Genomic DNA, 22,714 nt, shown 5'->3' with positions numbered 1-22,714 from the left:
GGCCATCACATTACGCCATAGCATGATTTGTTTGTTCACCTTAGCATATAATGGGAACCTAGCCATCATAATTTGTTAATCATGGTTTAGAGTTTAATATTTTATATCTGATTTGCTTGCCTTTGGTTTAGGATGTTATGAAAGCCTAGCCACTATAATTTGTAAACCATGTTTATGGCTTATGTCATATTAATTTAATAGGCCTTAGAGTTGAAGCCCAACCTTCCCCATACTGATATTGTTGTGCTTTCAATTCGCTAGCAATTGACGCAGACGCATGGTGAAAGCAACAAACTCTTTATTACACACTCCTACAACTAAGCGAACAGCAAAAGGCACGCAGGCCTTTTATAGTGCCTGAAACCTGGACAGTGTGAACCAATAGGAATTTACCCTTTTCGCGCCTTGCGCATGCGCACAAGGCTGGCGCCACTCTGTCTGGTCCCGGGCAGCTTTTGGGATTGCCTGGGACCATTTGCAACACTTCTGAGCCTGCTGTCAGCTCTTGCAGGCTCAGGACACAACACCCCTCCCCCCTAGATGAAACATACCTGGCTTACGCACAGGTGTATTGTGCAATGTAGGGATGGTGACACAGATGCATTATTCAAATGCAAGGAGGGTGGAAATGCTCAGTTTGCACGCAGGCAGACCCCTTTCAAAATAATTATTACTGGAATAAACGTATCCAAAATCATAATAATATATGATACTCTTACTAAGTGTTAATCTCCTCATTCAGCGACCTCATAGCAAGATTCCTCCGTGTTGACAGAAACCTCACATAATCTCCCAGATGTTTAGGTGGGCACTTGCCCTGCTGTGACCTTCTAAGTGCCGGTGAGGTTGCCTGGCCAACCTGTTTGCCTACCAGGCTAGGCAGGCCAGGGCTTTGATGCCCTAAATACCCAGGTGACCCTGGTGGGGGTGCCTGGCCTACCTGCTCGCCTACCAGGGTAGGCAGGCCAGGACTTGGATGCCCTAAATACCCAGGTGCCCCCCCAGCTGCTGACTGGCTGGACCCTCTGAGTCCAATCCAGTATACCTTGGAGGGGTGGAAGTCCCCGAGTCCACAATGGACTCCTCTTGGGAACACTGTCCCTTGAGCCCAAGGCCAACAGTTGGAGAGGCCTGAGTGGCGGAAGTGCCCCAGAACTCCATAGCCCCCAAGCACATGCCAGAGGTGCCAGAGTCAGGAGCCGCCTCCATGGCAACCCCCTTGCTACTGACTTCCTTTTCGGAGCAATAGCTGAATTATGAGAGTGCCCCTGATGGAATTCCCTTTCTATGGCTGTGTTTGAATAATGTGGATACCCCCGGTGTGACTCCCTGTCTGGAACAATGACGGATGTATGGGATGACCCCCTATCCTGGGAATTCCTGTTTGGAGCACTTGCGGAATCTTGGGATGACCCCCTAACAGCCTCTTCAGCTTGTGAGGCCCTGTTATACCTCAGAACCTGTGACCCAGCATCCATATTCTGGTTCTCCTCCCCCCCCCAAAGCAGAGCCAGGAGCGGAAGCGTGGCTGTCCAGTCTCCAACGCAGTTGATCTATGTGTCTGCAAAGAACGCAGCCATCATCCAAGGCAACTTCGTATGACAACGGCCCAGAGACCTTGCAGACCACTGCTGTGACCCAGAGATGTCCAGGCCCATAGTTCCTTGCCCAAACCGGATCGCCCACCTGAAGTCTCCTAGGTGCCCGCGGTTGTGACACCTGTGAAGCCACCCTGTCTGGGTGTAACCTGTCCAGTTTGGTGATGAGGTGGTGACCCCAGCGGAGTTCTGCAGGGCTCTTCCCTGTGGCTGTGCAAGGTGTGGTGCGGTGTGCAAGAAGGAAATCTGCTAACCTGTGATGCCAGTTACCGTAAGTCAGTTTCTTAAGAGCATCTTTGGTAGTGTGCACCATTCTCTCTGCTTGACCGTTGGATGATGGGTGGAAAGGAGCAGACGTTGCATGCCAGATCAAGTTGGCCTGCAGGAGAGCCTGGAACTCAAAAGAGGTAAATTGGGGGCCGTTATCTGAGACCCGTGTGAGGCAAAAACTCCTCTCAACACCTGGATGGTCCTGGCAGTAATAGTGGAGGAAACAGGAACAACCTCTAGCCGCTTAGAATGGCTGTCAACGATGAGAAGGAAGAATTGCCCCTGAAAGGGCCCAGCATAATCTATATGCACCTGTGACCATGGGGTTTCCTCCCACCTATGTACTGGGGCCTGAGGCATTTCAGGCTGTGACTGTTGGCACAGTTGGCACCTGTGCACCTGAGCCTCGATAGCTTTATCGAGCCCAGGCCATCAAAGATGGCTGCGCGCAAGCACCTTCATCCTTACTATACCAGGATGTCCCTCATGCAGAGAGAGCAAGATTCTAGACCTCAATGAGGCTGGGATTACTACCCTACTACCCCATAACAGGCACCCCTTGAAAGTAGAAAGTTCATGCTTCCTTTGCCAGAAGCTTTGAAACTGAGTATCTGGGCACGTGTCAGGCCATCCTGACAACACCCAGGTCAGCACGCATGTGAGTGTGTGATCAGTGGCAGTTTCTGCAGCCACGTCCCTGGCATTCAGGGGAGATTCAGGTAACTCCTGAATGGAAAGAATATTAATGGCAGGAGCAGGATCTGCCTCTATCTGTTTAAAAGTAGTCTACTGAGGCCACCAGCATGGCTCATTTCTTTTCCAAGTTTATGAATTAGAGTGTAGTCATATGCTGACAGGAAAATAGACCATCTCAGCATAGTGGGGAAATAATATGTGGTGTCTGTTTGTTAGTGGTAAACAAACCCAGCAGAGGCTTATGGTCTGTGTAGACCATGAAGTGGCGGCCATATAAGAAATCATGGAATTTCCTAATGCCAGCCACTATGGCCAAGGCTTCTCTGTCAATCTGAGCGGAATTACGCTCTGCAGATGACAGAGTCCTTGAATAGTAGGCCACAGGGACTTGTGTCCCATCAGCCTTCAAATGGCTAAGTACTGCTCCCACCCCATAAGGAGATGCATCGCAATTGCTCATTGAAATGCGCTAACACAGCATTTGAAGAGAGCAAGGTCTTAACCTCATTGAAACTTCTTTCATGGACGTTAGTCCACTGCCATTGAGCCTGCTTGTCTAAGAGCCGGTGTAACAGCTCAGCCACTGTAGCCTTGTGGGGAAGGAAGGCATGATAAAAATTTAAGAGTCCCAAGAAAGCTTGCAGCTCGCTTTTGGACTTGGGACTTGGGGCCTGCTGAATAGCTTGGAGCTTAGATTCAGCAGGATGGATGCCTTGAGCCTCAATTCTGAAACCCAAAAATTCAGTGGAAGTGACTCCAATTTTGCATTTATCTGGCTTCAGTTTTAGGCCCGCTTGGCGAAAATGAAGCAAGACAGCCCTTAATCTTTCAGCTAGGTTTAGAGAGACTCCCCAGCAATGAGGACATCATCAAAGTAGGGACAAACCCCAGGAATACCATGAAGGGTGCGCTCCATGACACTTTGGAATATGCCAGGGGCTACATTTACCCCAAATTGCAGTCTTTTGACCTTAAAGGCCCCCCTGTGTGTTACAATCGTCTGGGCCTCTGCAGATGCCTCATCAACAGGTAGCTGTTGATAGGCCTGTGCCAGGTCAAGTTTCGCAAAAATGCACCCCTCCCTTGAGGGAGGCCAGAATGTGGCTTACAATAGGCACTGGGTATGCGTGCTGTTGCAACGCTTTATTCAGTGTGCACTTATAGTCTGCACATATACATACTTCCCCATTAGCCTTTAGAGGTGTTACTATGGGGGTTTCCCATGGACTAGAATCCACAGGTTCTAAAATGCCCTGCTGGAGCAATTTGTCCAGCTCAGCATCTATCTTGCTTTTGAGGGCAAAAGGCACCCTTCTAGGCTTGACCCTGATGGGCGTGATAGTTGGGTCTAAACGTAATGCAATGGGAGGCCCCTTGTAGGATCCTAGCTCTGAACTAAACACATCAGCAAACTCCTTACAGACTTCTGCAAGGCCCAACGTTTGCAAGTTGTGCAGCCCAGTCACTTGGATTCCAAGGGCCTCGAACCAATCGAGTCCAATAAGACTTGTGCGTTCACCCCTAACAACAACCACATCTAGGAAACCTTCAAAATCCTTATGCTGCACCTTGAGCGTAGCCTCCCCTTTTACACTGACTTTGGAATTTTGCAAATCAGTGAGTATTAGATTCGATGGCCTGAGTTTAACTCGACGGCCACTACTGCTACAAATCCTCTTGAATGTGTCCAGTGAAATGATTGATAGAGCAGACCCTGTGTCCAGCTCCATCAATAAGGGAACCCTTGTAACTTCACATCAATGTGAAGTTTTTTCTTAAGGGGCTTGTGTGTCCCTGTCCTCAGAATACTCCTACGTGATGCGCAGAAACCCACCCTGTGTTGGCTGGGACCCTGGTACCTTTCTGAAGCAATTCTTCCCGAGGTTGGACCTTCTGGCGACCCAAACAGATGGAGGCAATGTGGCCTTGCCTGCCACGCGCCCTGCAAATGGCGGAGCGAAACCGGCAGTCAGCTCGCTTGTGGCGTCCTCTACACCCGAAGCACTGAAGAGATGCAGGGCCCTTGTCCGGACACCCCTTCGGCCTCCTCTCAGCTGGCTGGTGAAGTCTGTCCACCTCCTCTTCAGGATCCTCTTCTGATTCTTCTCGAGCGTCCTCTTGATGGACGGTAGCTGTGGCTGGAGGATTTCTGGCGATCCGCAAAGCCTTCACAGCACCCTCTGCTGCTTCTTCAGCTGCCACCTCTCTTAACGTGTCTTGGAACGAGACCTCTTCTTTTGCAAAGATCTTTTGTTGGAGGTCTCTGCTTCTTAAGCCACACACGAAGCGATTGCGCAGCCTTTCTTCCAGATCCTTGAACTCACAAGGCCTGGCCGCTTGTTTTAAGGCAGCAATAAAGTCCGCAGCAGATTTACCCGGCCTCTGGTCTCTCTGCTCGAATGCATGCCTCCAAGCAATGACAGATAATTTTGGCTGAAAATGTTCCTTCAACATCTTCTTCAAGTCAGCGTATGTCACTGACTCCAGAAGTGCAGGGGCTACCAGATTTTCTGCGATGTCAAAAGCTTCCTGTCCACAGGCACACAGAAGAGTTGCTGTCTTCAGGCCATCTTCTCTTATTTGATTTACTCTAAAGTAGTTCTCCACCCATGCTATGTATGAATTCCATCTCTCTGGGTGGGAGACATCAAAATCAGTCAAGCGGCCAATCTTCGACATTGTAAACTTTACGACTTTCACTAATTGCCTCCCTGCAAGCTGATGTTTGGGAAAGGGTCCTTTCGCTGAGCTCACCTCCAGCGACGCTGTACTGGCAGGCTAAGTCGCGAATGCAGAACGCCATCTTCCCGATTGCCAGGACTTCCTTGGTGAGTCCTTTACTTTTTTTTTGTTGCTTGCAGGGATCCCACCTTCGTCGCCAGTGTTGTGTTTTCGGTTTGCTAGCAATTGACGCAGATGCGTGGTGAAAGCAACAAACTCTTTATTACACACTCCTACAACTAAGCGAACAGCCAAAGGCACGCAGGCCTTTTATAGTGCCTGAAACCTGGACAGTGTGAACCAATAGGAATTTATCCTTTTCGCGCCTTGCACATGTGCACAAGGCTAGCGCCACTCTGTCTGGTCCCGGGCAGCTTTTGGGATTGCCTGGGACCATTTGCAACACTTCTGAGCCTGCTGTCAGCTCTTGCAGGCTCAGGACACAACAGATATCATTCAAACATATGAGTTCCATGTATCTGGAGAATATTAGATTGAAGAAGGAAATCACTTCCTCCATCCAGGAAAGACTTCCTTCCTCTACTTGAAGTATCTCAGAGCCACTCACCCTTATTAGTTCATTTCATTATTGAACCACTGTTACTCACTATTGCAATTTCTACCATGTAAAACCCATTCAACCACTTACATCCTGCTTAAGGCAGTGCATATTAATTTCCAAGCTATGACATGATAAAGAAGAAAAATAAAATCTTTGATTACAACAAAAGGATCTCCTTCAGCTACAAGACCACTCAATTAACAAGTTTTGGTTAAAAGCTAATTTAAAGAACAGCTCATTTAAAAGGAATACAAATAGCGGCTACCAAACCTAAGAATAAACCAGAACTGCTGAAACTTTTAGGCTGCTGTTCATGAGCAACAATTGTTCCTGTATTCCTAATTTGTTAAGACATTGACATGTTAAATTCTGGGGATGGATGACAGAGAAAGTCGCTTGCTTCCTTGTTGGTTTCTAGTTGGTTTAGCTGCCTCAGTTGGCAGGGACAACTGGGCAGCACACAATGGACAAAGAGCAATTCTTGTTTATAATTATATCCAAATACAGAGCTACAGATAAAGCCAGAGAAACTTTCCAAACAAGATAATTCCACAATGAAATAATTCTGCTACTGTTACCATTAATGACCAACAAATATTGAGTCTGACTTCAGAAGCAAATCTGTGAGATAGCTTAGCTTTTAGGAAATGTAAAGCTGTCTAGATATTTTTTATTTCCACCAAATGCTGTACAGATAGTCCTTGACTTATGACCATGATTGAGCCCAAAATTTATGTTGCTGAGACAGTTGTTAAGTGAGCTTTGCCACATTTTATGACCTTTCTTGCCACAGTTGTTAAGTGAATCACTGTAGTTGTTAAGTTGATAACATGGTTGTGAAGTGAATCTGGCTTCCCCATTATCTTTGCTTGTCAGAAGGTTGCAAAAGGTGATCACATGACCCTGGGACACTGCAGTGGTCATAAATATGAGTCAGTTGCCAAGCATATGAATTTTGCTCACATGACCATGGGGATACTGCAGTGATCATAAGTATGAAAAATGGTCATTAGTCACACTACTTTTCAGTGCCATTGTAACTCAAACGGTCACTAAATGAACTGTTGATAAGTCGAGGACTACTAGTAGAGTGGGGTTAAAGGGTTATAGATACTGCATTCTAAAAAAAATTGTACCAAAATTCCTGTCCTATATTCAAGCACTGACTATTGTGTGAATGTGGCTCCTTTAGTCTTTAGAACTAGCAGGTAACTCATTACATCTTATAGAGTCCTTGGTGTTCTTTGAGCTCGGTCATTTGTCTGTTTGATATCAGCTACATATATTCTCTTCTATTAGTTTCATCTTAATTTTTAATTATGCAAAAGTTGGTGGAAATGTGTGGCATGGCCACATCCTGTAAGAGACAGTGTGGAGTCCTGACCTAATTTAATATTCCCCCCTAACTATTTTAGAATCTCAGCATCGGACCATATATGAATACCATAGAGTGGAACTGGATACCAGCAAGATCACTAGTGCATCAGCTGTGGAATTTTTGCCCTTACCCAGTAAGTTCTCACCTCAAATTGCATTGCCTTGCTTTCTCTAGTCTAGGCATTGTTCACTGCAAAGGCAGAAAGTAATCATCTACAAGCTTAGGGAGGGTGGGTGGATGGGAGGGAGGGAGGGAGGGAGGGAGAGAAGGAAGGAAGGAAGGAAGGAAGGAAGGAAGGAAGGAAGGAAGGAAGGAAGGAAGGAAGGAAGGAAGGAAGGAAAAATTTAAAAATATAAGAGGAACATTGTGGAGAAGATCTCACAATGTTTCCCTGTAGTTATTAACACATTAGGTAAAATAACAAACAGATTAAACAATTTTTTACAAGGACAAATATTTTAGCTATGACAGCTCTGGATTTTACACCCCCAAAAAAATCTTGCTGGGTACATGTTATGTCTTACAACATTCTTACATACCAGGCTAGAACTCAAATTTCCCTCAGACACTTTTCTAATATATGCTTATGTTTGGTTTTTTCGTAATCCTTGACAAATGTAAACATAATGATGTTATTCTGATGGAAGCTGAGTCCTATTTTAATAGAATCCTATGGACTTTTCAGGTAAATAAAATTTTCCATGAACAATAGCCCTAACTCTTCCCACTTGCTGATGGTATCATTGAATGATTTGCTATCTGAAAAGATGCCCCATGTCAGCTTTCAGCAAGGTTCAAAGAGAAAAATTTAAAACTGGAATGCAAACTGAACAGTTAACTGGTATCTTTTTGCCTCTGGTTAAAAAATGAAATGAGGGAGCAATTTCTCCCCGCCCTTTCTTTGCTGAATCAGGCAGCTTTTGATTGGTGGAGGGTTTTTTTTAAAGAGCTGTAGAGAAAGGTAATTTTTAGACTCTGGATCAAATGATAGGTCTTTGGCTAGCAGTATGTGCATTATTTCTTTTGCATTTCAATGTTGTGAGCCCTCTGCCCCAAGCCTGGGGGTTTTCTTCCTCTTTTGATTGGGTGCTCTTCTGGGCACTTGTCTCAGAGCCTGAGCTGAGAGCACTCAGAGCTGAGAAAGAGCCCCTTCAACATCTCATACACGTTCTCTTGTTTGGCGAAAACGGTAGAAGAGATTGGCAGACATTATAACAGACTAAAATAAAATCCAGGATCCAAGCATAAGTGAAAAGAAATGGATGGTCAACAAGCAATATGAAATCATCATTAAAGTATTTTCTCTATAAAAAAGGGGAGGATTATTAAAATTGCTGCCAAATGCAGACTCTTGACTGCAATTTTCTTTTAATGTTATTATTATAAAATAAAATGTAGCATTTTGAATCCTAAACAGATAACACCAAATATTTTTACTGAACTAATTAGGTACATATTTGGGGTTCAAAATATATTGTCAGGCTAGGTCAGTGGTGGCGAACCTATGGCACGGGTGCCAGAGGCGCCACTCAGAGCCCTCTCTGTGGGCACGCGTGCCGTTGCCCCAGTCCTAGGCCTTCAGCTGGTTTTATAAAATCTTTTCGCTTTAGGCCTCCGCCACCGTGTGCAAAAAAAAAAAAAAAAAGGTTCAATCAGTCAATTTCAACTTCTCATGGGAAAAAAAAAGATCTTGCAAAGTTGGAATTGATTGATTGATTTTTAGTCCCACCCAGTTTGCCGTTACCACTGCAGCCACGCCCACCCAATCGGCCACACCCACCCAATCGGCCACACCCACCCAATGGGCCACGCCCACCCGGTACTCGACGATGCATAAGTGGGTTTTGGGTTGCAGTTTGGGCACCCAGTCTCTAAAAGGTTCGCCATCACTGGGCTAGGTTAAGTTGCCATTATCAGCTAAACATTAGGCTTCTTCCAACCTAACCAATCCTGTGCAGGGCTGAGTCCAGCAACTATTCTGAGTGTCTTACCCCTGCTTTAATGATCTGTCCCATGTTAGCCAGTGGAGGGCACCCAAAGCTAGAAAAAACAGGCACTCTATCTCCATCTTTGCTTTCTGTTTCTCCATATTTTTTATAAGAAGGCAAGACAATTTTTAGAAGGCAAGCCATTGTCAAAGGTATAGCAACACCTTTCCAGCAGGGGAAAATAGGAGAAAGGAGAAGGAAATAACAAAAATAGAAAGCCGAATGTTTCCAAAGGAAACATTTATTTATTTATCAAAGTTATATAATAATCTAATTATCTTGAAGTCCTATAAACCAAGTGTTTGGCAATTTTAAGATGTGTGGACTTCAGTTCCCAGAATTCCACAGTGAATTCCACAGCATGCTGGTTGGGGAATTCTGGCAGTTAAAATCCATCTTAAAGTTGAAATACATCTTAAAGTTGCCAAAATTGAAAAGTACTGACATAAACTAAACCAATTAATTAAAATTAAGAAAAGTGACTTTTTAACATATATGGAAGCCCTAGATGCCTAGAACAATTTGAGGATGCACAAGAGTAGTTTAGATCTCAGATTAGAGCATTCCTTGATGCCTATATCAAGGTTTTTTGGGATGTGAAATCAGTTAGTGGCTATCAAATCTTTGGTGGAGATTACCCTGACTGCTAATAGTGCAATGATTCCTTCATCAGTATTAAAAGAGAACTAGCTGGACCCTGTAAAGGATTATTTAGCCTACTCAAGTTTTACCACATTTAGTAATGAAGCCATCACTGTCAGAAGGACTTCAGGTGTAGTTAGACCAGAACAGGAAAAATGACATCATATTTATTATGAATTCAACACAAGTGATTCCAAGTTCTTGCAAATTCTTTTATACTGTGTCAAGAATATAAAAAGTAGGACTTAATTTAAAACAAAAAGATTTACTTTTAAGATAGAAAACAATGCAGCCTTCCCAATTTCTCTGGAATTCTGGGGTTCATGCTGGGACAAGCACTAGCAGGAGGCAAGCCATTTTTGGAGAAAAAAAATATTACAGAATAACTTGTGTATTTCTAAACTCCTCACACATTCCTAAGGAATTTTCAGCAACAGCATATTATCAACTGACAGGGTCAGAATATAGTCCACTATGTGATTTTCTGCTTCAAAAGCAACTGATGCAACAAAGAAAAGAAAAATAACCTGACCTATTATTTTAAATGAATACTATGATGATGAGAGCATACTGAGCTGGAATATAATGACCCTGAGCTAGTTTCATCTTGAGGACATGAAGTAACAGAGTTCTATAGTCTTAGTCTGCCTTCCTCAAGTTGAGGGAGAACAAGAAGAGAAAGAATACCTTTCAAGCCAGCTTTAGAAAGAAAAGATTGGAACACTCTTTATTCATTACGTCTTTTTGCTTGTAGCGTGTCTCCAGCTTCACAACTGTGAGGCCTGTATGACATCTGGCCTAAATTTCAATTGTAGTTGGTGCCATGTTCTGCAGAGGTAAGTCTTCTAAACCCAAGGGGGAATCTACATTCACTTCTCAAAGAAGTTAATATTGTCTGGCTCTTGTCTTGAAATTTAACTCGTAGAATTTCTGTAGTCTACCCCAGTCACATGTAGATGGGTAACTTTTGATATCTAGACTTAATAGTCTTAAGTCTCCACATACCACTCAAGTTTTTTGATGGTATGAGTCCTCTTCCTCCAAAATATAAAAAACCTGTTTCACTGTATATAGAAGTCTATGCTGATAATTTACAAAAATAGAGAACCAAAGAAGATAGAGAATGTCTTGAAATATATAAAGTTAATAAAATATTGAACTTTAGTTCAAGAATGGAATACCTGAATTGGTGAGCCGTGGTCCCATCTGCCTTTTTTGTACCTGTTCCAGTTGCATTATAGAATTTCTTTTCTCAGCCTTTTAGGGGAGAAAAAAAATACCTGTAAAATACTCTATGGCTTACATATTTCCAAGAATATCCTCTCCAAGGCCTAATGTGTTGACATCACTCTATCTCTTTTGCATAATCACTAATTTTCTGTCTTTCCCTCCCTTCTCAGGTACCCTCAGTTATCTAAAACTTATCACTTATTATTAAATTAGAAATACAAGATAAATGGAGAATAAATCCCTAGGTTTTCATTCAGTCTGCTATCTAGGCAGGACTGGCCCTTGAGCCTCTTTTATGTGTGAGACACTGTGGTGATGCAATTTTTCTGAAACTCAGTTGCTATTTATTGGGCACATGCAACAATAAAAAAAATGATTGATTCTGTATATGCTGTGTTTAAAATGTGCACAATGTCCACAGCAAAACAAAATCTTGCAGCTAAGATAGAAGTAGGAAATGTTGCAAAAAACAAACTGCATATGTGGGCTTGGATGCTGTCCATTCCTTCACATTTGAGATTACTTTCAAAATATTACAATCATTTCTTGTCCAGAAATCCCTTTTCCACTGAAGAGCTAAGCAATGAAATCTTTGCTGCAGCTTGCCAAATGTACAACTTGCTTTCTTTAGTCCTCTTTATTATGCTGCTTTTTCAACTCCAATCACTCACAGACACGACTTATCGTCGCATCTATCCATGGAAGAAATCATTCATATTTGGAAGTTAACATATATTTGAAATATATTTTGCTTGGCAGAATGCTAGACCTCCCCAAAACTCTACAGCAGCAGAAAAAGCCAGGAGAGGTAGGGGTTTATGGGTAGGCCTATGGCAGGGCTTTTCAACCAGTGGTACGGGTACCACCTGTGGTACATTGGCACATGGCAGGTGGTACATGACCATCCAAGAAAAGTAGCGGGGGAGGGGAATGAGCTGAACCGATGGCAGCACCGCACAAGCCTGAGCGAGAGATGACTGGAGCTGCAGGGCTGTCAGGGCTCAGTGGAAGCACCAGGATCAGTGCCAGGTTCCAGCTGGAGCTTTGCGTTGATCCTGGTGCTTCTGCGGAGCCCAGAAGAAGCGCCGATCAGCTGGAATGTTGCAGCATCTCCAGGGTCTTGTGATTTACATTCAGATGCTTGGCAACTGATTCATATTTATGGTGGTCACAGTGTCCCAGGGTTATGTGAAGTGACCAAAACCTGCTGCAACCACCCAGCAGACGGGGGGAATAAAAACCAAACACCCCCCCATCCCACCCCCACTGCCGATCCTCAACAGAAATGCTCACAACAATGAAAACCTCGGACAGGAGGAAGAGCGCCGCCGGGTGGGCAGGCAGGTGTCTTGCTCGGCTGTGGCTTGGGGGGCACTTTAGCTTAGCTAAGCTTTAGCTTACTTTAGCAACAGCCACAGAAGGAGACATAGAATATCTTATTATTTCCTAGATTTCTTATGAAAAACATTCCCAGTAAAAACATCTAACAAGCATCACCATATCATTTTTGTTTTAGTGTCAGCTCTTATGCTTTCTTTTTCCATAGGTGCTCCAATGGGTTTGATCGATACCATGAAGAGTGGCTGGAATATGGTTGCGGCCAAGAAGTAAATGGTTATAGATAATGAAGATGTAAAAGATAAAATATTCAGTTCTTGCTTAATGCTTACCAACAGGCAACTTTGCATTCGCACTGTTCCCTCTGTCCAGTCTCAACTGCAGATTGAAAATGATCCACATTCATCTTTATTTCTATCAAACCAGAAAGGTTGAGAACAAGTATCAAAAATCACTTTCCTCACTCCCACTCCTCAATAAAGGAAAATAAAACAAACTGGAAAAAAAGGTTATTTGCATGAAACTTGTACCTCATCAAGAGAAGAGAGAAATTTGTCAATTTCATGTTCCATTATTTAGCTTCCTTTCTTGAGGGAGTGGGGCAAAACTATCACGTCAGTATTTCCCTTATAAGACCTAAAGTATACTGAAATTTAGAAGCTGAAAAACAGATAAAGCAAGAGTTCCCTTCAGTACAAATTCCTGCCCCCAAATAGCAGAACAATATTATTACCACCTGAATACCAGATTCAGAGAGGTTCCTGCAGCTGAGTCAGTGTTCTAAAGATAGGTGGTGGCATGGAATCATATGAGAACAATGTGAATTCCTAGACATGTAATAGCTAAGAGATTAGATCAGTTATGGAAGCTCTGTGGACCAAATGCTGTCTTTCAACCCAACCTTTTCTCAAATGACTGTGGGGAAAAACTTGGAGGAGTGAGTGCTATGTATGCCACCTTGAGTTTCTGGAGAAAAAGTAAGATTTCAATCTAACACACATATTTGCTGGGCTTGTGAAGATAAGAAGGTGGAGTTTCTGCTGACTCTTGCAGATTATGCAAGAAAATTGTAGAGAGAGGTTTAAGGGGTTCCCATGTTATTTAAACTAGGAAAAGAAAAAAGGAAAACTATTTGACTGCACAAGTCCAGTGAAGTTTGAAGAGTGGAGCAAAATTTAAGATAGTGTAGAAGCAGAAGAAGACAATGTGAAACGTTGAAGTAATAGGTAAATATATATGGTATACCAAAAGTCAGCCCCATAAACAATTTATTATTATATACATTACATTTAAATATTTGAATTAATTACCATTTTCTTCCAAACATCTTTTAATTTTTTTTTATGCATGGTTTTGAATATTCCTAAGTACAATAATATTTTCTGAGGAAAATAATAATAATAAAACATACAGGTAGTCTCTGACTTACAATCATTCATTTACAATGGCACTGAAAAATGTCACTAATGAACATTTTTCACACTTATGACTGTTGCAGCATCCCCATGATCATGTTATCAAAATTTGGACGATTGGAAACTGATTCATATTTATGACTGTTGCAGTGTGCCAGGGTCATGTGATCACCTTTTGCGACCTTCTGACAAGCAAAGTCAAGGAGGAAACCAAACAATTGTGTTACTTACTTAACCACTGCAGTGATTCACTTAACTGCAAGAAAGGTCATAAAATGGGACAAACAACTATCTCTCTTAGCAGCAGAAATGTTGGACTAAGCTGTGGTTGTGAGTCGAGGACTCCCTGCATTGTGATTACTATATCGGGTCTGACTTTTGGTACACACTGTATACACATTATATAGCCCACTCAGCTAAAAATCTAGTTGGGAGAATAAATGAAAGAATATTTATTTGGATCCATTTTACTTAATCAGCTCCGGATGTCCAGAGCATTTGACCATCTAAAGAACGCAGTATCAAAAAAAGATAGCATGCACATCTCTGGATTATATTTCTGGACAAAGATGAAAAAACAAGACAGTGTTAGAAAAGTGGCTATAATTTGTCAACCAATGACCAATCATTTCTAGGAACTAAAGACCATGTGAAAGAACCAATTGAAAAGACATAAAATGCTGAATCTACAGGGAAGTTAACATTGACATTACATAACAAAGAACAGATTGGGGGTGTGTGAATAATATATTCAGAGTAAAACAAATGATTAAAAAACATTTTATATTGTGAGTGAGGTAGGGAGGAAGAGTAAGCCTTTAGAATTGGATCGCAAAGACTCCATATCTTGTGTTTCCAGAATATTATAGATCAGCGTAAACATATGGGATCAGAAAATGGGATTTACTGGTTTAAAGTTAGTATTTAAACATATTTACCTTGCTTAGCAAAGAGAAAAATTGATATACAGTTTCTGAAGATTGATAGTATTATAATCCTTAGATTTATAATTTAAAAGATATGACCCAACAAAGGAAAAAGACATTAGGAAGAGGAGGAGAAACTGTTGTGGTTCTCAAGCCAATGGGCTTAGAGTAATTGCTATTAGTGAGAGGAATGGCTTCAGGTGAAACTAAAAAAATTCTTTTTTGCATTGTCATTTCAGTCAGAGGAGAAGACTTGTGCAGATTTTGAAGAGGATGAACACTATATGTCTTCAATTCCCAATCATAGCGCCTTTACACCACTTCCAGAAGACACCGTCACATCATCCTCCCAATTTATAGATAGCTTGACTACAGAAGGTAGGCACCATCTGGGGTTAAAACATGCCATGCCATATGATTCTTGTGTGTTTAGGCTATCAGAGACTGATGTAGTTACAAATTATACACTCAGCTCTCTTTAATTTTTTTACAGACTGTTCAGCATCATTCCAGCTCATAAAAGAAAGTTACAAGTCATATATTAGCCTCTCCGAAATTGATTTAGGATTTGCTTGGGGTTTTTTCGTCCTCATATAGCTATGAATTCTCACCTTCCAAAACTGTCTTACTTGCATCATATGCAGACACAATTTTTTCTATTTGGGAAAACTATCACCTAGGACAGGGGTAGGCAACCTTGGCTCTTTTATGACTCGTGGACTTCAACTCCCAGAATTCCTGAGCCAGCACGGCTCAGCTTGGAACCTCTCCCTTTCCCCTCAGCATGGCTGGCTCAGGAATTCTGGGAGTTGAAGTCCACGAGTCATAAAAGAGCCAAGGTTGTCTACCCCAGCCGAGGATATGTATATTTGGAAAAATTATAAAGTAAGCCTTCCTATGCAAGGAGGGGGGAAAACAATCAAGATGGCAGTCACAACCATGTGATCTAATTCCTGCTTCTTTTAATATGCATTGATTCCCCATACAAAGGAGGTAGGGTTAGATTGCATGGTTGTGGTTGCCATCTTGAGTTTTTTTATATGCACTTACCCCTGCAATGTCATTTAGGGTACTTGGCTGTGCAGTATTTCATCACAGGTCCCAACTGTACTTTCCAATTTAGCTCAGTTTCCCCCATTTTTTAAAAGTGACATTCTATTCCTCAGGATTATGTGTGCAATGTGTCTAAATTAGCACCAAATTTTGTTCTCCTCTGAGATTAGTGACAGGTACTGATTAAATTGTGCTACTTAATAGAGTCTGCTTTGTTTGCTAATTAAAATAAACCAAAAAGAACATTAATATTTGTCCTTCAGCAATGAAAGAGAGGACAAAGCCTTTTGAGACAGAATTGGCTTAAAAAAATGAGGAAAAACTATACATTTCTTGGTTCATTTTTTAAAATGTGGCAAGGAAGAAAAAATGTTTGATTTATGTGTCCATACAAATTTTATGCATAATGCATATCCATACACACACATATCTACACAAAACCTATATTTTATCAGTAAAAAGACTTATGTATGCATACTCTATGTATATGTATGTATGTGCAAATGTGTTCAGAAAGCTGTGCCAAGTCTTCATTCATAAAAGAAACAAATTGTGGAATTTGAAAGACCTCAATGATTCATGTGAAGCCAGAGATCAGGCTGGGGAGATATTATGAGAGCTGCAGTCCAATACATTATTGATGATGCTAGTTGGGCATGATGGGAACTGTAGTGCAATAGATTGAAAAGAGTGCACTGGTGAAAAGCTTTGTGCATCATTATCGTCATCATCATCATCATCATCATCATCATCATCATCATCATCATCATCATCATCATCATCATCATCATTATTCCACAAATCTTGAATAAGAATTGAAACCAGATTACTACCAAAGCAACACTAAGCTTAGTTTGGTTCAACTTCATTTTGGTTCAACTGTTATGGGCAACTCCTTCTGCATTTATCTATTGTATAAAAAAATACCCGGCTGCCATTTAACAGTAAGCAATGTATAAAAAACAAATTCATGTTTTTGTTTCCTTTCAAAAACAAATAGATAAATATACTGATTTGATGTAGTAGTTAAGGTGCTGGCCTAGAAACCAGGAGCCTGTGAACTCTAGTTTCTCCTTAGGCATGAAAGCTGGCTGGGTGACTTTGGGCTAGTCACTCTCTCAAGGAGAGTAGAAATTATCAGCATGTTTACCATCTTGTCTTATATATAAAAAGACAAGATAAAAATTAAAAAATAATGGGAAATGTCATAAAACACAACAGGAGTAATTGCAACCCATATGGGTCCCTTAAATGCTGTAGAGCAACAAATAATTCCAGCTATTTTTCCAGCTGTTGGGGGGGGATGGTTGGCATGAAAAAGATAACTAAGAGGAAGAAGGTAGTATGTAAGTTTCCTGTTCCTTTCAATAGTCTTGTTCAGAATCTCAAATGTCCTACAACAGGGTAACACCAATGGCCAGTCCATTCTTCCTGAAAATTTGGGGTTTGAGTCATATGGAGGTTTCCTATTGTATCTTCCACTGTGCAGTATTTAAAGCATTGAGTAATTCAGTAGCAATTTAGTGACTTAGCTACACCACCTTAAAAGGAACACAAGCCTCTGCTAATTAAGCAGACAATTTAAATAATAATGCTTTTGGATTTTCTTCTGGAAGGATTGTTAGCAGATTGCATACAAGGATTTAAAATGTCAAGACAAGTTTGTTATGTTAGTTCATTTGTACTTTTTTGTTTTTGTTTTATTCTTATAGATGACACAAAGTTGAACCAGAACCCAGGAGAAGGTAAGTGCTTTCTTATGACCAAAGTTTGTGAAAATATATCTCACTAGGACAGATTTTTGAATCTGATACTCTCCAGACAGATTATTTAGAGCTACCAAGATCTCCAGCCAAAATAATTATTGGAGGCATAGTCCAACACATCTGGAGATTACCTGGTTGAAGAAAAATGCCTTAGGAGTTTGACATAACACACACTGCTCTCAAATACTGCAACCATTTTTTGTAACCATACTACAAAAAAGATGTTGAGACTTTGGAAAAAATTCAAAGAAGAGCAACTAAGATGATCAAAAGCCTGGAGACTAAAATATATGAAGAACGGCTGCAGGAATTGGGTTTGACTAGTTTAAAGAAAAGTAGAAATAGGGGTGACATGATGGCAGTATTCCAGTATTTGAGAGGCTGCCAGAAAGAAGAGGGGGTCAAATTATTCTTCAAAGCACCAGGAGGCATGACAAGAAACAATGATTGGAAACTGATCAAAGAGAGAAGCAACTTGGAATTAAGGAGAAACTTCCCAACAGTGAGAACAATTAACCAGTGGAACAGCTTGCCTTCAGAAATCATGGGTGCTCCAACACTGGAGATTTTTAAGAAGAGACTTGACAGCCACTTGTCTGAAATGGTATAAGTTCTCCTATTTGAGCAAGAGCTCGACTAGAATACCTCTATGGTCCCTTCTAGCTCTATTCTATTCTAGTTAATAAAAGAGAAGGCATCCATGATGCTGTCATGAAGGAGGGAAGTAACCTCGAGACATTTTGTTAATCTGTGGCAGGAGGAGCTGATGCTCCCCTTTCCCTGCTCAAATCAAAATACATTGTATCCTAAACTAATTGAATTGCTTCCTGTCTATTGAAGTTTTTAAAAAGACAAGCAATCACAGATTGTATAAGTAATATTTTTCTATTCTTTTATGGCATCAATATCACCAAACAAGAGACAGTCATCTCACTCTACCGAAAACAGACCCTTTCCCTGATTGACACATGTTGTTGAGTTGATGGTTTTGTTTTATCTGATAATTTTCAGTGATCGGATGGTGGCAGCAGCTAGGAGCAGTTAACAGATGACAGAAACTTTCTTTTAGAAAGGATTTGGCAGCTGTCTTTCAAGACCTTGGCAACCTTCTCTTTAGATTATTATAATATAATGTTAACCTTTCCCAACACTCTGAAAGTTGCACTTTGTCCTTTTTATTTTACCATTGGTTAATGTTCCAAATAGCACCATATGGTCCACACTTCTGCTGTGGTTTTTGCTTCTACTAGATTATAGTTTTATCACCACAATTTCTGTTGCCTTGCTGCAGCTTATTTAGACTATGTCATTTGTCCTGTTAGCTTCTTGGGTTTTAATGCTATTGTTTTAAAGGCTGGGAAAGAATATCATGTTATTTTGGTAGCAGATTTTAATATTTTTGCCAGTTATTGTACCTATTGCCTCCTTTTCCTACTTTCTTTTCCTTTTCTGTTCTATTTCTGAATTTATTCCATGAAAGAATGGATGTGTAGCTACAGAAACATACCTACATTTAAAATAGAGTTTGCAAATTTGCTATATGAGAAAATATTTCCCATAACAACTTGTTTGTCTTGCATTGCTACTGCAAATGCAATTTTCCGCATGTACAACTTATTCAGAGCAGTAATTATATACCTCAAATTTCATTGCTAAGTTGTATTAGCTGAATATATGCAAAAGCTCTATTAATATGCTCTACTAGAATGTTGTTTATTAGATTCACCTTTCCTCCAGGAACTTAAACTCAAATTCCCCCTGCCTGCCCAACAAGATTCATTTGGCTAAGAGATAGTGATGTCCTACAGATAGTCAATCAGCTTACATTTCTAAGGGTGTACCTAAACCTGAATCTCCCAGTTTTTAATGCATGGAATTTGTACCTCATTAAGAGAAGAGAGAAATTTATCAATTTCATGCTTAATGACAGCATGACTAAGATAGCAATTCAGTAAGACATCCCACTTACCCAAGATCCAGAGCTGAATTCCACATATTATGGAGCTATATCTTCATAGAATGGCAACAATATCCCAACCACACCATTTTTAATCCCTGGCATTCTCTCCAGTTAGTAGTGGAAAAAAATCTTGCCTAAAACTATAGGAAACTATTGTCAGTCAGTGGCTGGGCTCATACATCATGCTAACCATAATGTGTTTGCTTTGTCTTCCTTTGCACAATGCAGAAACTAAACCAAGGACATATTAATTTATTGATTTCCAGGATTAATATCCTCTACTAACAGATTCTAGGATTAAAACACTAAATACAAAAAAAGAAAACATAAATCAGAGTAGATAAAGAAGGAGGCCCATGAACAATATCAATATCTCATTCAAACAGAATAGCTTTAACTTGTTTATGAAAAATAAGCAGCATTAGAGCCCGCTATACCTCATGGGAGGGAAGAGGAGAAGATATTCCAAAGGGTGGGGGCCACTATTGGAAGGTGAATTATGAAGTCTCACTCTGTCTCTTTTCCCATTCCTTATAATAATCTTCCCAGAAGGTTTGAGAGATCATGTTCCTACAAAAAAGGGGGGAACCCAAATCCATACAGGAACAATTGTTGGAATCCTCCTTGCAGTTCTTCTGATTGCTGCTATTATTCTTGCTGGCATCTACATCACCAGTAATCCTACTTCAAGTGCTGCTTTGTTCTTCATTGAGGTGAGCTTAAGAAAAGTCTCTTGTTTATATTTTGTCTTGTTAAAAAGCTGGACTTATTAAGATTTAGAAATAGAGCAGAAAAAAAAAGAAAGACTATACATTCCACAGGATATATGCAATTTATTAGCACCCCTTTGGTGTTCCCCAGAATCCCTCCAGAGCAGACAGGATAAAAACAAACTTCTTTTTTTTTTCATTTTACAAAGTTGGGGAATTTTAAAGAGAAAATGAATGTCCAGTATTTTAATGGCTTTATCACTTAAACTGGCCCCCAAGAGGCTCTGCTTTGTATCCTGTCCCATCCCCTTCAATTTGCTGCAAAAGCACACTATGACTTGTAGTTTGGATCACTGGGTGCAGGTATATGGTGTACAAATTTAACAGCACAAAGTTACTCTAAATTAAAACAGGATTTGTTTTAACCCTTCCTTCTACCTCTCTTAGAGGTGTATGGAGAAATATTAAAGAAGGGGGGAAAATGACAGCACTTTGTGATTCTTTCAAAAGTTAAAGAAGGAAAAAAGAATCTGGAAAAAAATTTTTGGAAGGAAGCAAAACTAGAAAATAAAATGGCCAAGGGTATGTCAGTAACTGCAGAAAGCGTTTTATCCAAACTCTCCTCAAACCTAATAGCACCCCTGATTAAGATTTTGTGTTGTACAATGGCTGGAAGAGTATTCAATGAGGATGCAGGGAAAGTGCAGCTTCAGATGAAGTTTTCTAGGGGATGTTAGCCTGGTCTACCACATAGTGTTGTAATAAAGATAACTTTGGAGAAGAAATACTTTCTAACATTTTTTAGAAGAGTAGTACAGCATTTGACATTGGAGTGTGAGAACTGCAAGTAGTAAGCCATGATAAAAAGCAGGCAGATAGAAGTTTGTGTGTATTCATGATCTATTTTTTTAAAAAAAAAAAACTTCCTCTTCTCAAACTGAAACTTTTCTCTTTTTTTTTTTTTTTGCACTACAGCGAAGACCACATCAGTGGCCTACCATGAAGTTCAGAAACCGCTCACCTTACACTGAAGTAGAACCATCTGGTCAGGAAAAGGACAGTTTTGTTGAAGCAGATCAGTGCTAAAGAGTATACCTCCTTTATTGCTCCTATACCTTTAAAACATCAAGTATCTCCCATCTACTGTTTTATTTTGTGATGGACACAGTTGAAGAGGGGAGGGAAAAACAAACAAAATTAACAAGAAGCCCCAAGAGAGGATTGGAATGGGATGAGCGGCAAATTAATTTCATAATAAATAAATAAATAAATAAATAAAATCAAAATAAATCAAGCCTAAAAAGATTAAAAAGAGAGGCACGCGTAGCATAGGGTTGCTGGATAAATCATCAAGAAAAATTATGACTTCATTGCAGAAGTAATAGTACCTGACTATCTTGCATGAATATTGTCAGTTATAGCCATCCATAGATATTATGGACTATAAGAAACATCCTCTGCCCAACCCAGCTTTTGTAGGCATTCTAACCATAAATGTACAGTGCCAAAATACAGATTAGGAAAGAGGGAACTATAACCTTCTAGCTAAGATTGAAGATTTCCTGCTAAATTTTCCTTGAAAGATAGGAAGGGTTTTTTAATTAGAGAATCTTGGAACAGCTGGTCTGACTTGACTCTCAACACCTCAACCATGTCACCAAAGTTATTGATTGAAGCATCTCAGTTTGGGCTGGGCCTAAAATGCAGCCTTCATATTTATATGCAGTGGTGGCATACAATTAGCCAAAAAGGGAGGGGGGAGGGTTAATTAGAGGTGTTTCCATTGACAGTAATTTTTTCTACCTGATATTGAATTAGTCAGAAGACAAAATACATATCAACTCTGTACCAAGCAAACTCATATGACTTCTGCTATGAATTGTTCTATGATTTAGTTATTTTTTGTATTCTTTTTAAAGACTTAAAAGACAAATATGATCATTGATTTCTGTAGCAGAACAAAGTGGGGAATTTTCTCAACAGGATGCAGTCCTGTTTATTTTCATGAAGGAAATACTAAATTTGCAACATTTATGACTAGAACTTTTTTTTATAACTCCATTTCTTCATTTTTCTTCTAATTCAATTTCTGCTTCAATTAACAATGATACTGAAGATAGGAATCAGGACTGCAAGTATGATAATTTCCAGGCTCATTTTAAATTGTGGATATTTAATTTTTTAAAAGTTTTGGAAATTGTGTGATTCTTTAGATTTTGCTCAATTTCCCTATTTTCCCTTATATAAGAGAGTAACTGCATCTCTAAAAGGATAGAACAGATCTTAGTGCTACAACTATTTTTCACTTAAACAATTTGTTGTTCCATGAACAATGCATTCCAAAAAAACCACTACAACCAGATGGGAATCAGACTCAGAACGTGAATCAGATTGACTCCGCTGCACCAAAGGCACTGACGCTGGTGGCTTAGCATTGGACAAATAGTGGTTTCTTCCTGTA

At 40.5% G+C, this 22,714-nt stretch overlaps 1 protein-coding gene across 1 annotated transcript in view; it reads left to right on the top strand.

Moving 5' to 3' along the window:
• The window catches only part of PLXDC1 (plexin domain containing 1), a 76,045-nt gene extending 54,054 nt beyond the window's left edge, over positions 1 to 21,991 (top strand). The window contains exons 9-15 of the mRNA XM_029283007.1: positions 7,263 to 7,358; positions 10,610 to 10,691; positions 12,632 to 12,692; positions 15,004 to 15,142; positions 17,530 to 17,562; positions 20,093 to 20,256; positions 21,229 to 21,991. Of these exons, the coding sequence (XP_029138840.1) occupies positions 7,263 to 7,358; positions 10,610 to 10,691; positions 12,632 to 12,692; positions 15,004 to 15,142; positions 17,530 to 17,562; positions 20,093 to 20,256; positions 21,229 to 21,339 (686 nt within the window). The 3' untranslated portion in view covers positions 21,340 to 21,991. The remainder of the gene's footprint in view (positions 1 to 7,262; positions 7,359 to 10,609; positions 10,692 to 12,631; positions 12,693 to 15,003; positions 15,143 to 17,529; positions 17,563 to 20,092; positions 20,257 to 21,228) is intronic.
• The last annotated feature ends 723 nt before the right edge of the window (positions 21,992 to 22,714 follow it).

This window comes from Protobothrops mucrosquamatus, unplaced genomic scaffold (genome assembly GCF_001527695.2).
Source record: "Protobothrops mucrosquamatus isolate PMUCROS unplaced genomic scaffold, P.Mucros_1.0 scaffold7, whole genome shotgun sequence".
NCBI classification, from domain to species: domain Eukaryota; kingdom Metazoa; phylum Chordata; class Lepidosauria; order Squamata; family Viperidae; genus Protobothrops; species Protobothrops mucrosquamatus.
Note: the sequence above shows the minus strand (reverse complement) of the source record. Positions and strands in the feature narration are given on the sequence as shown.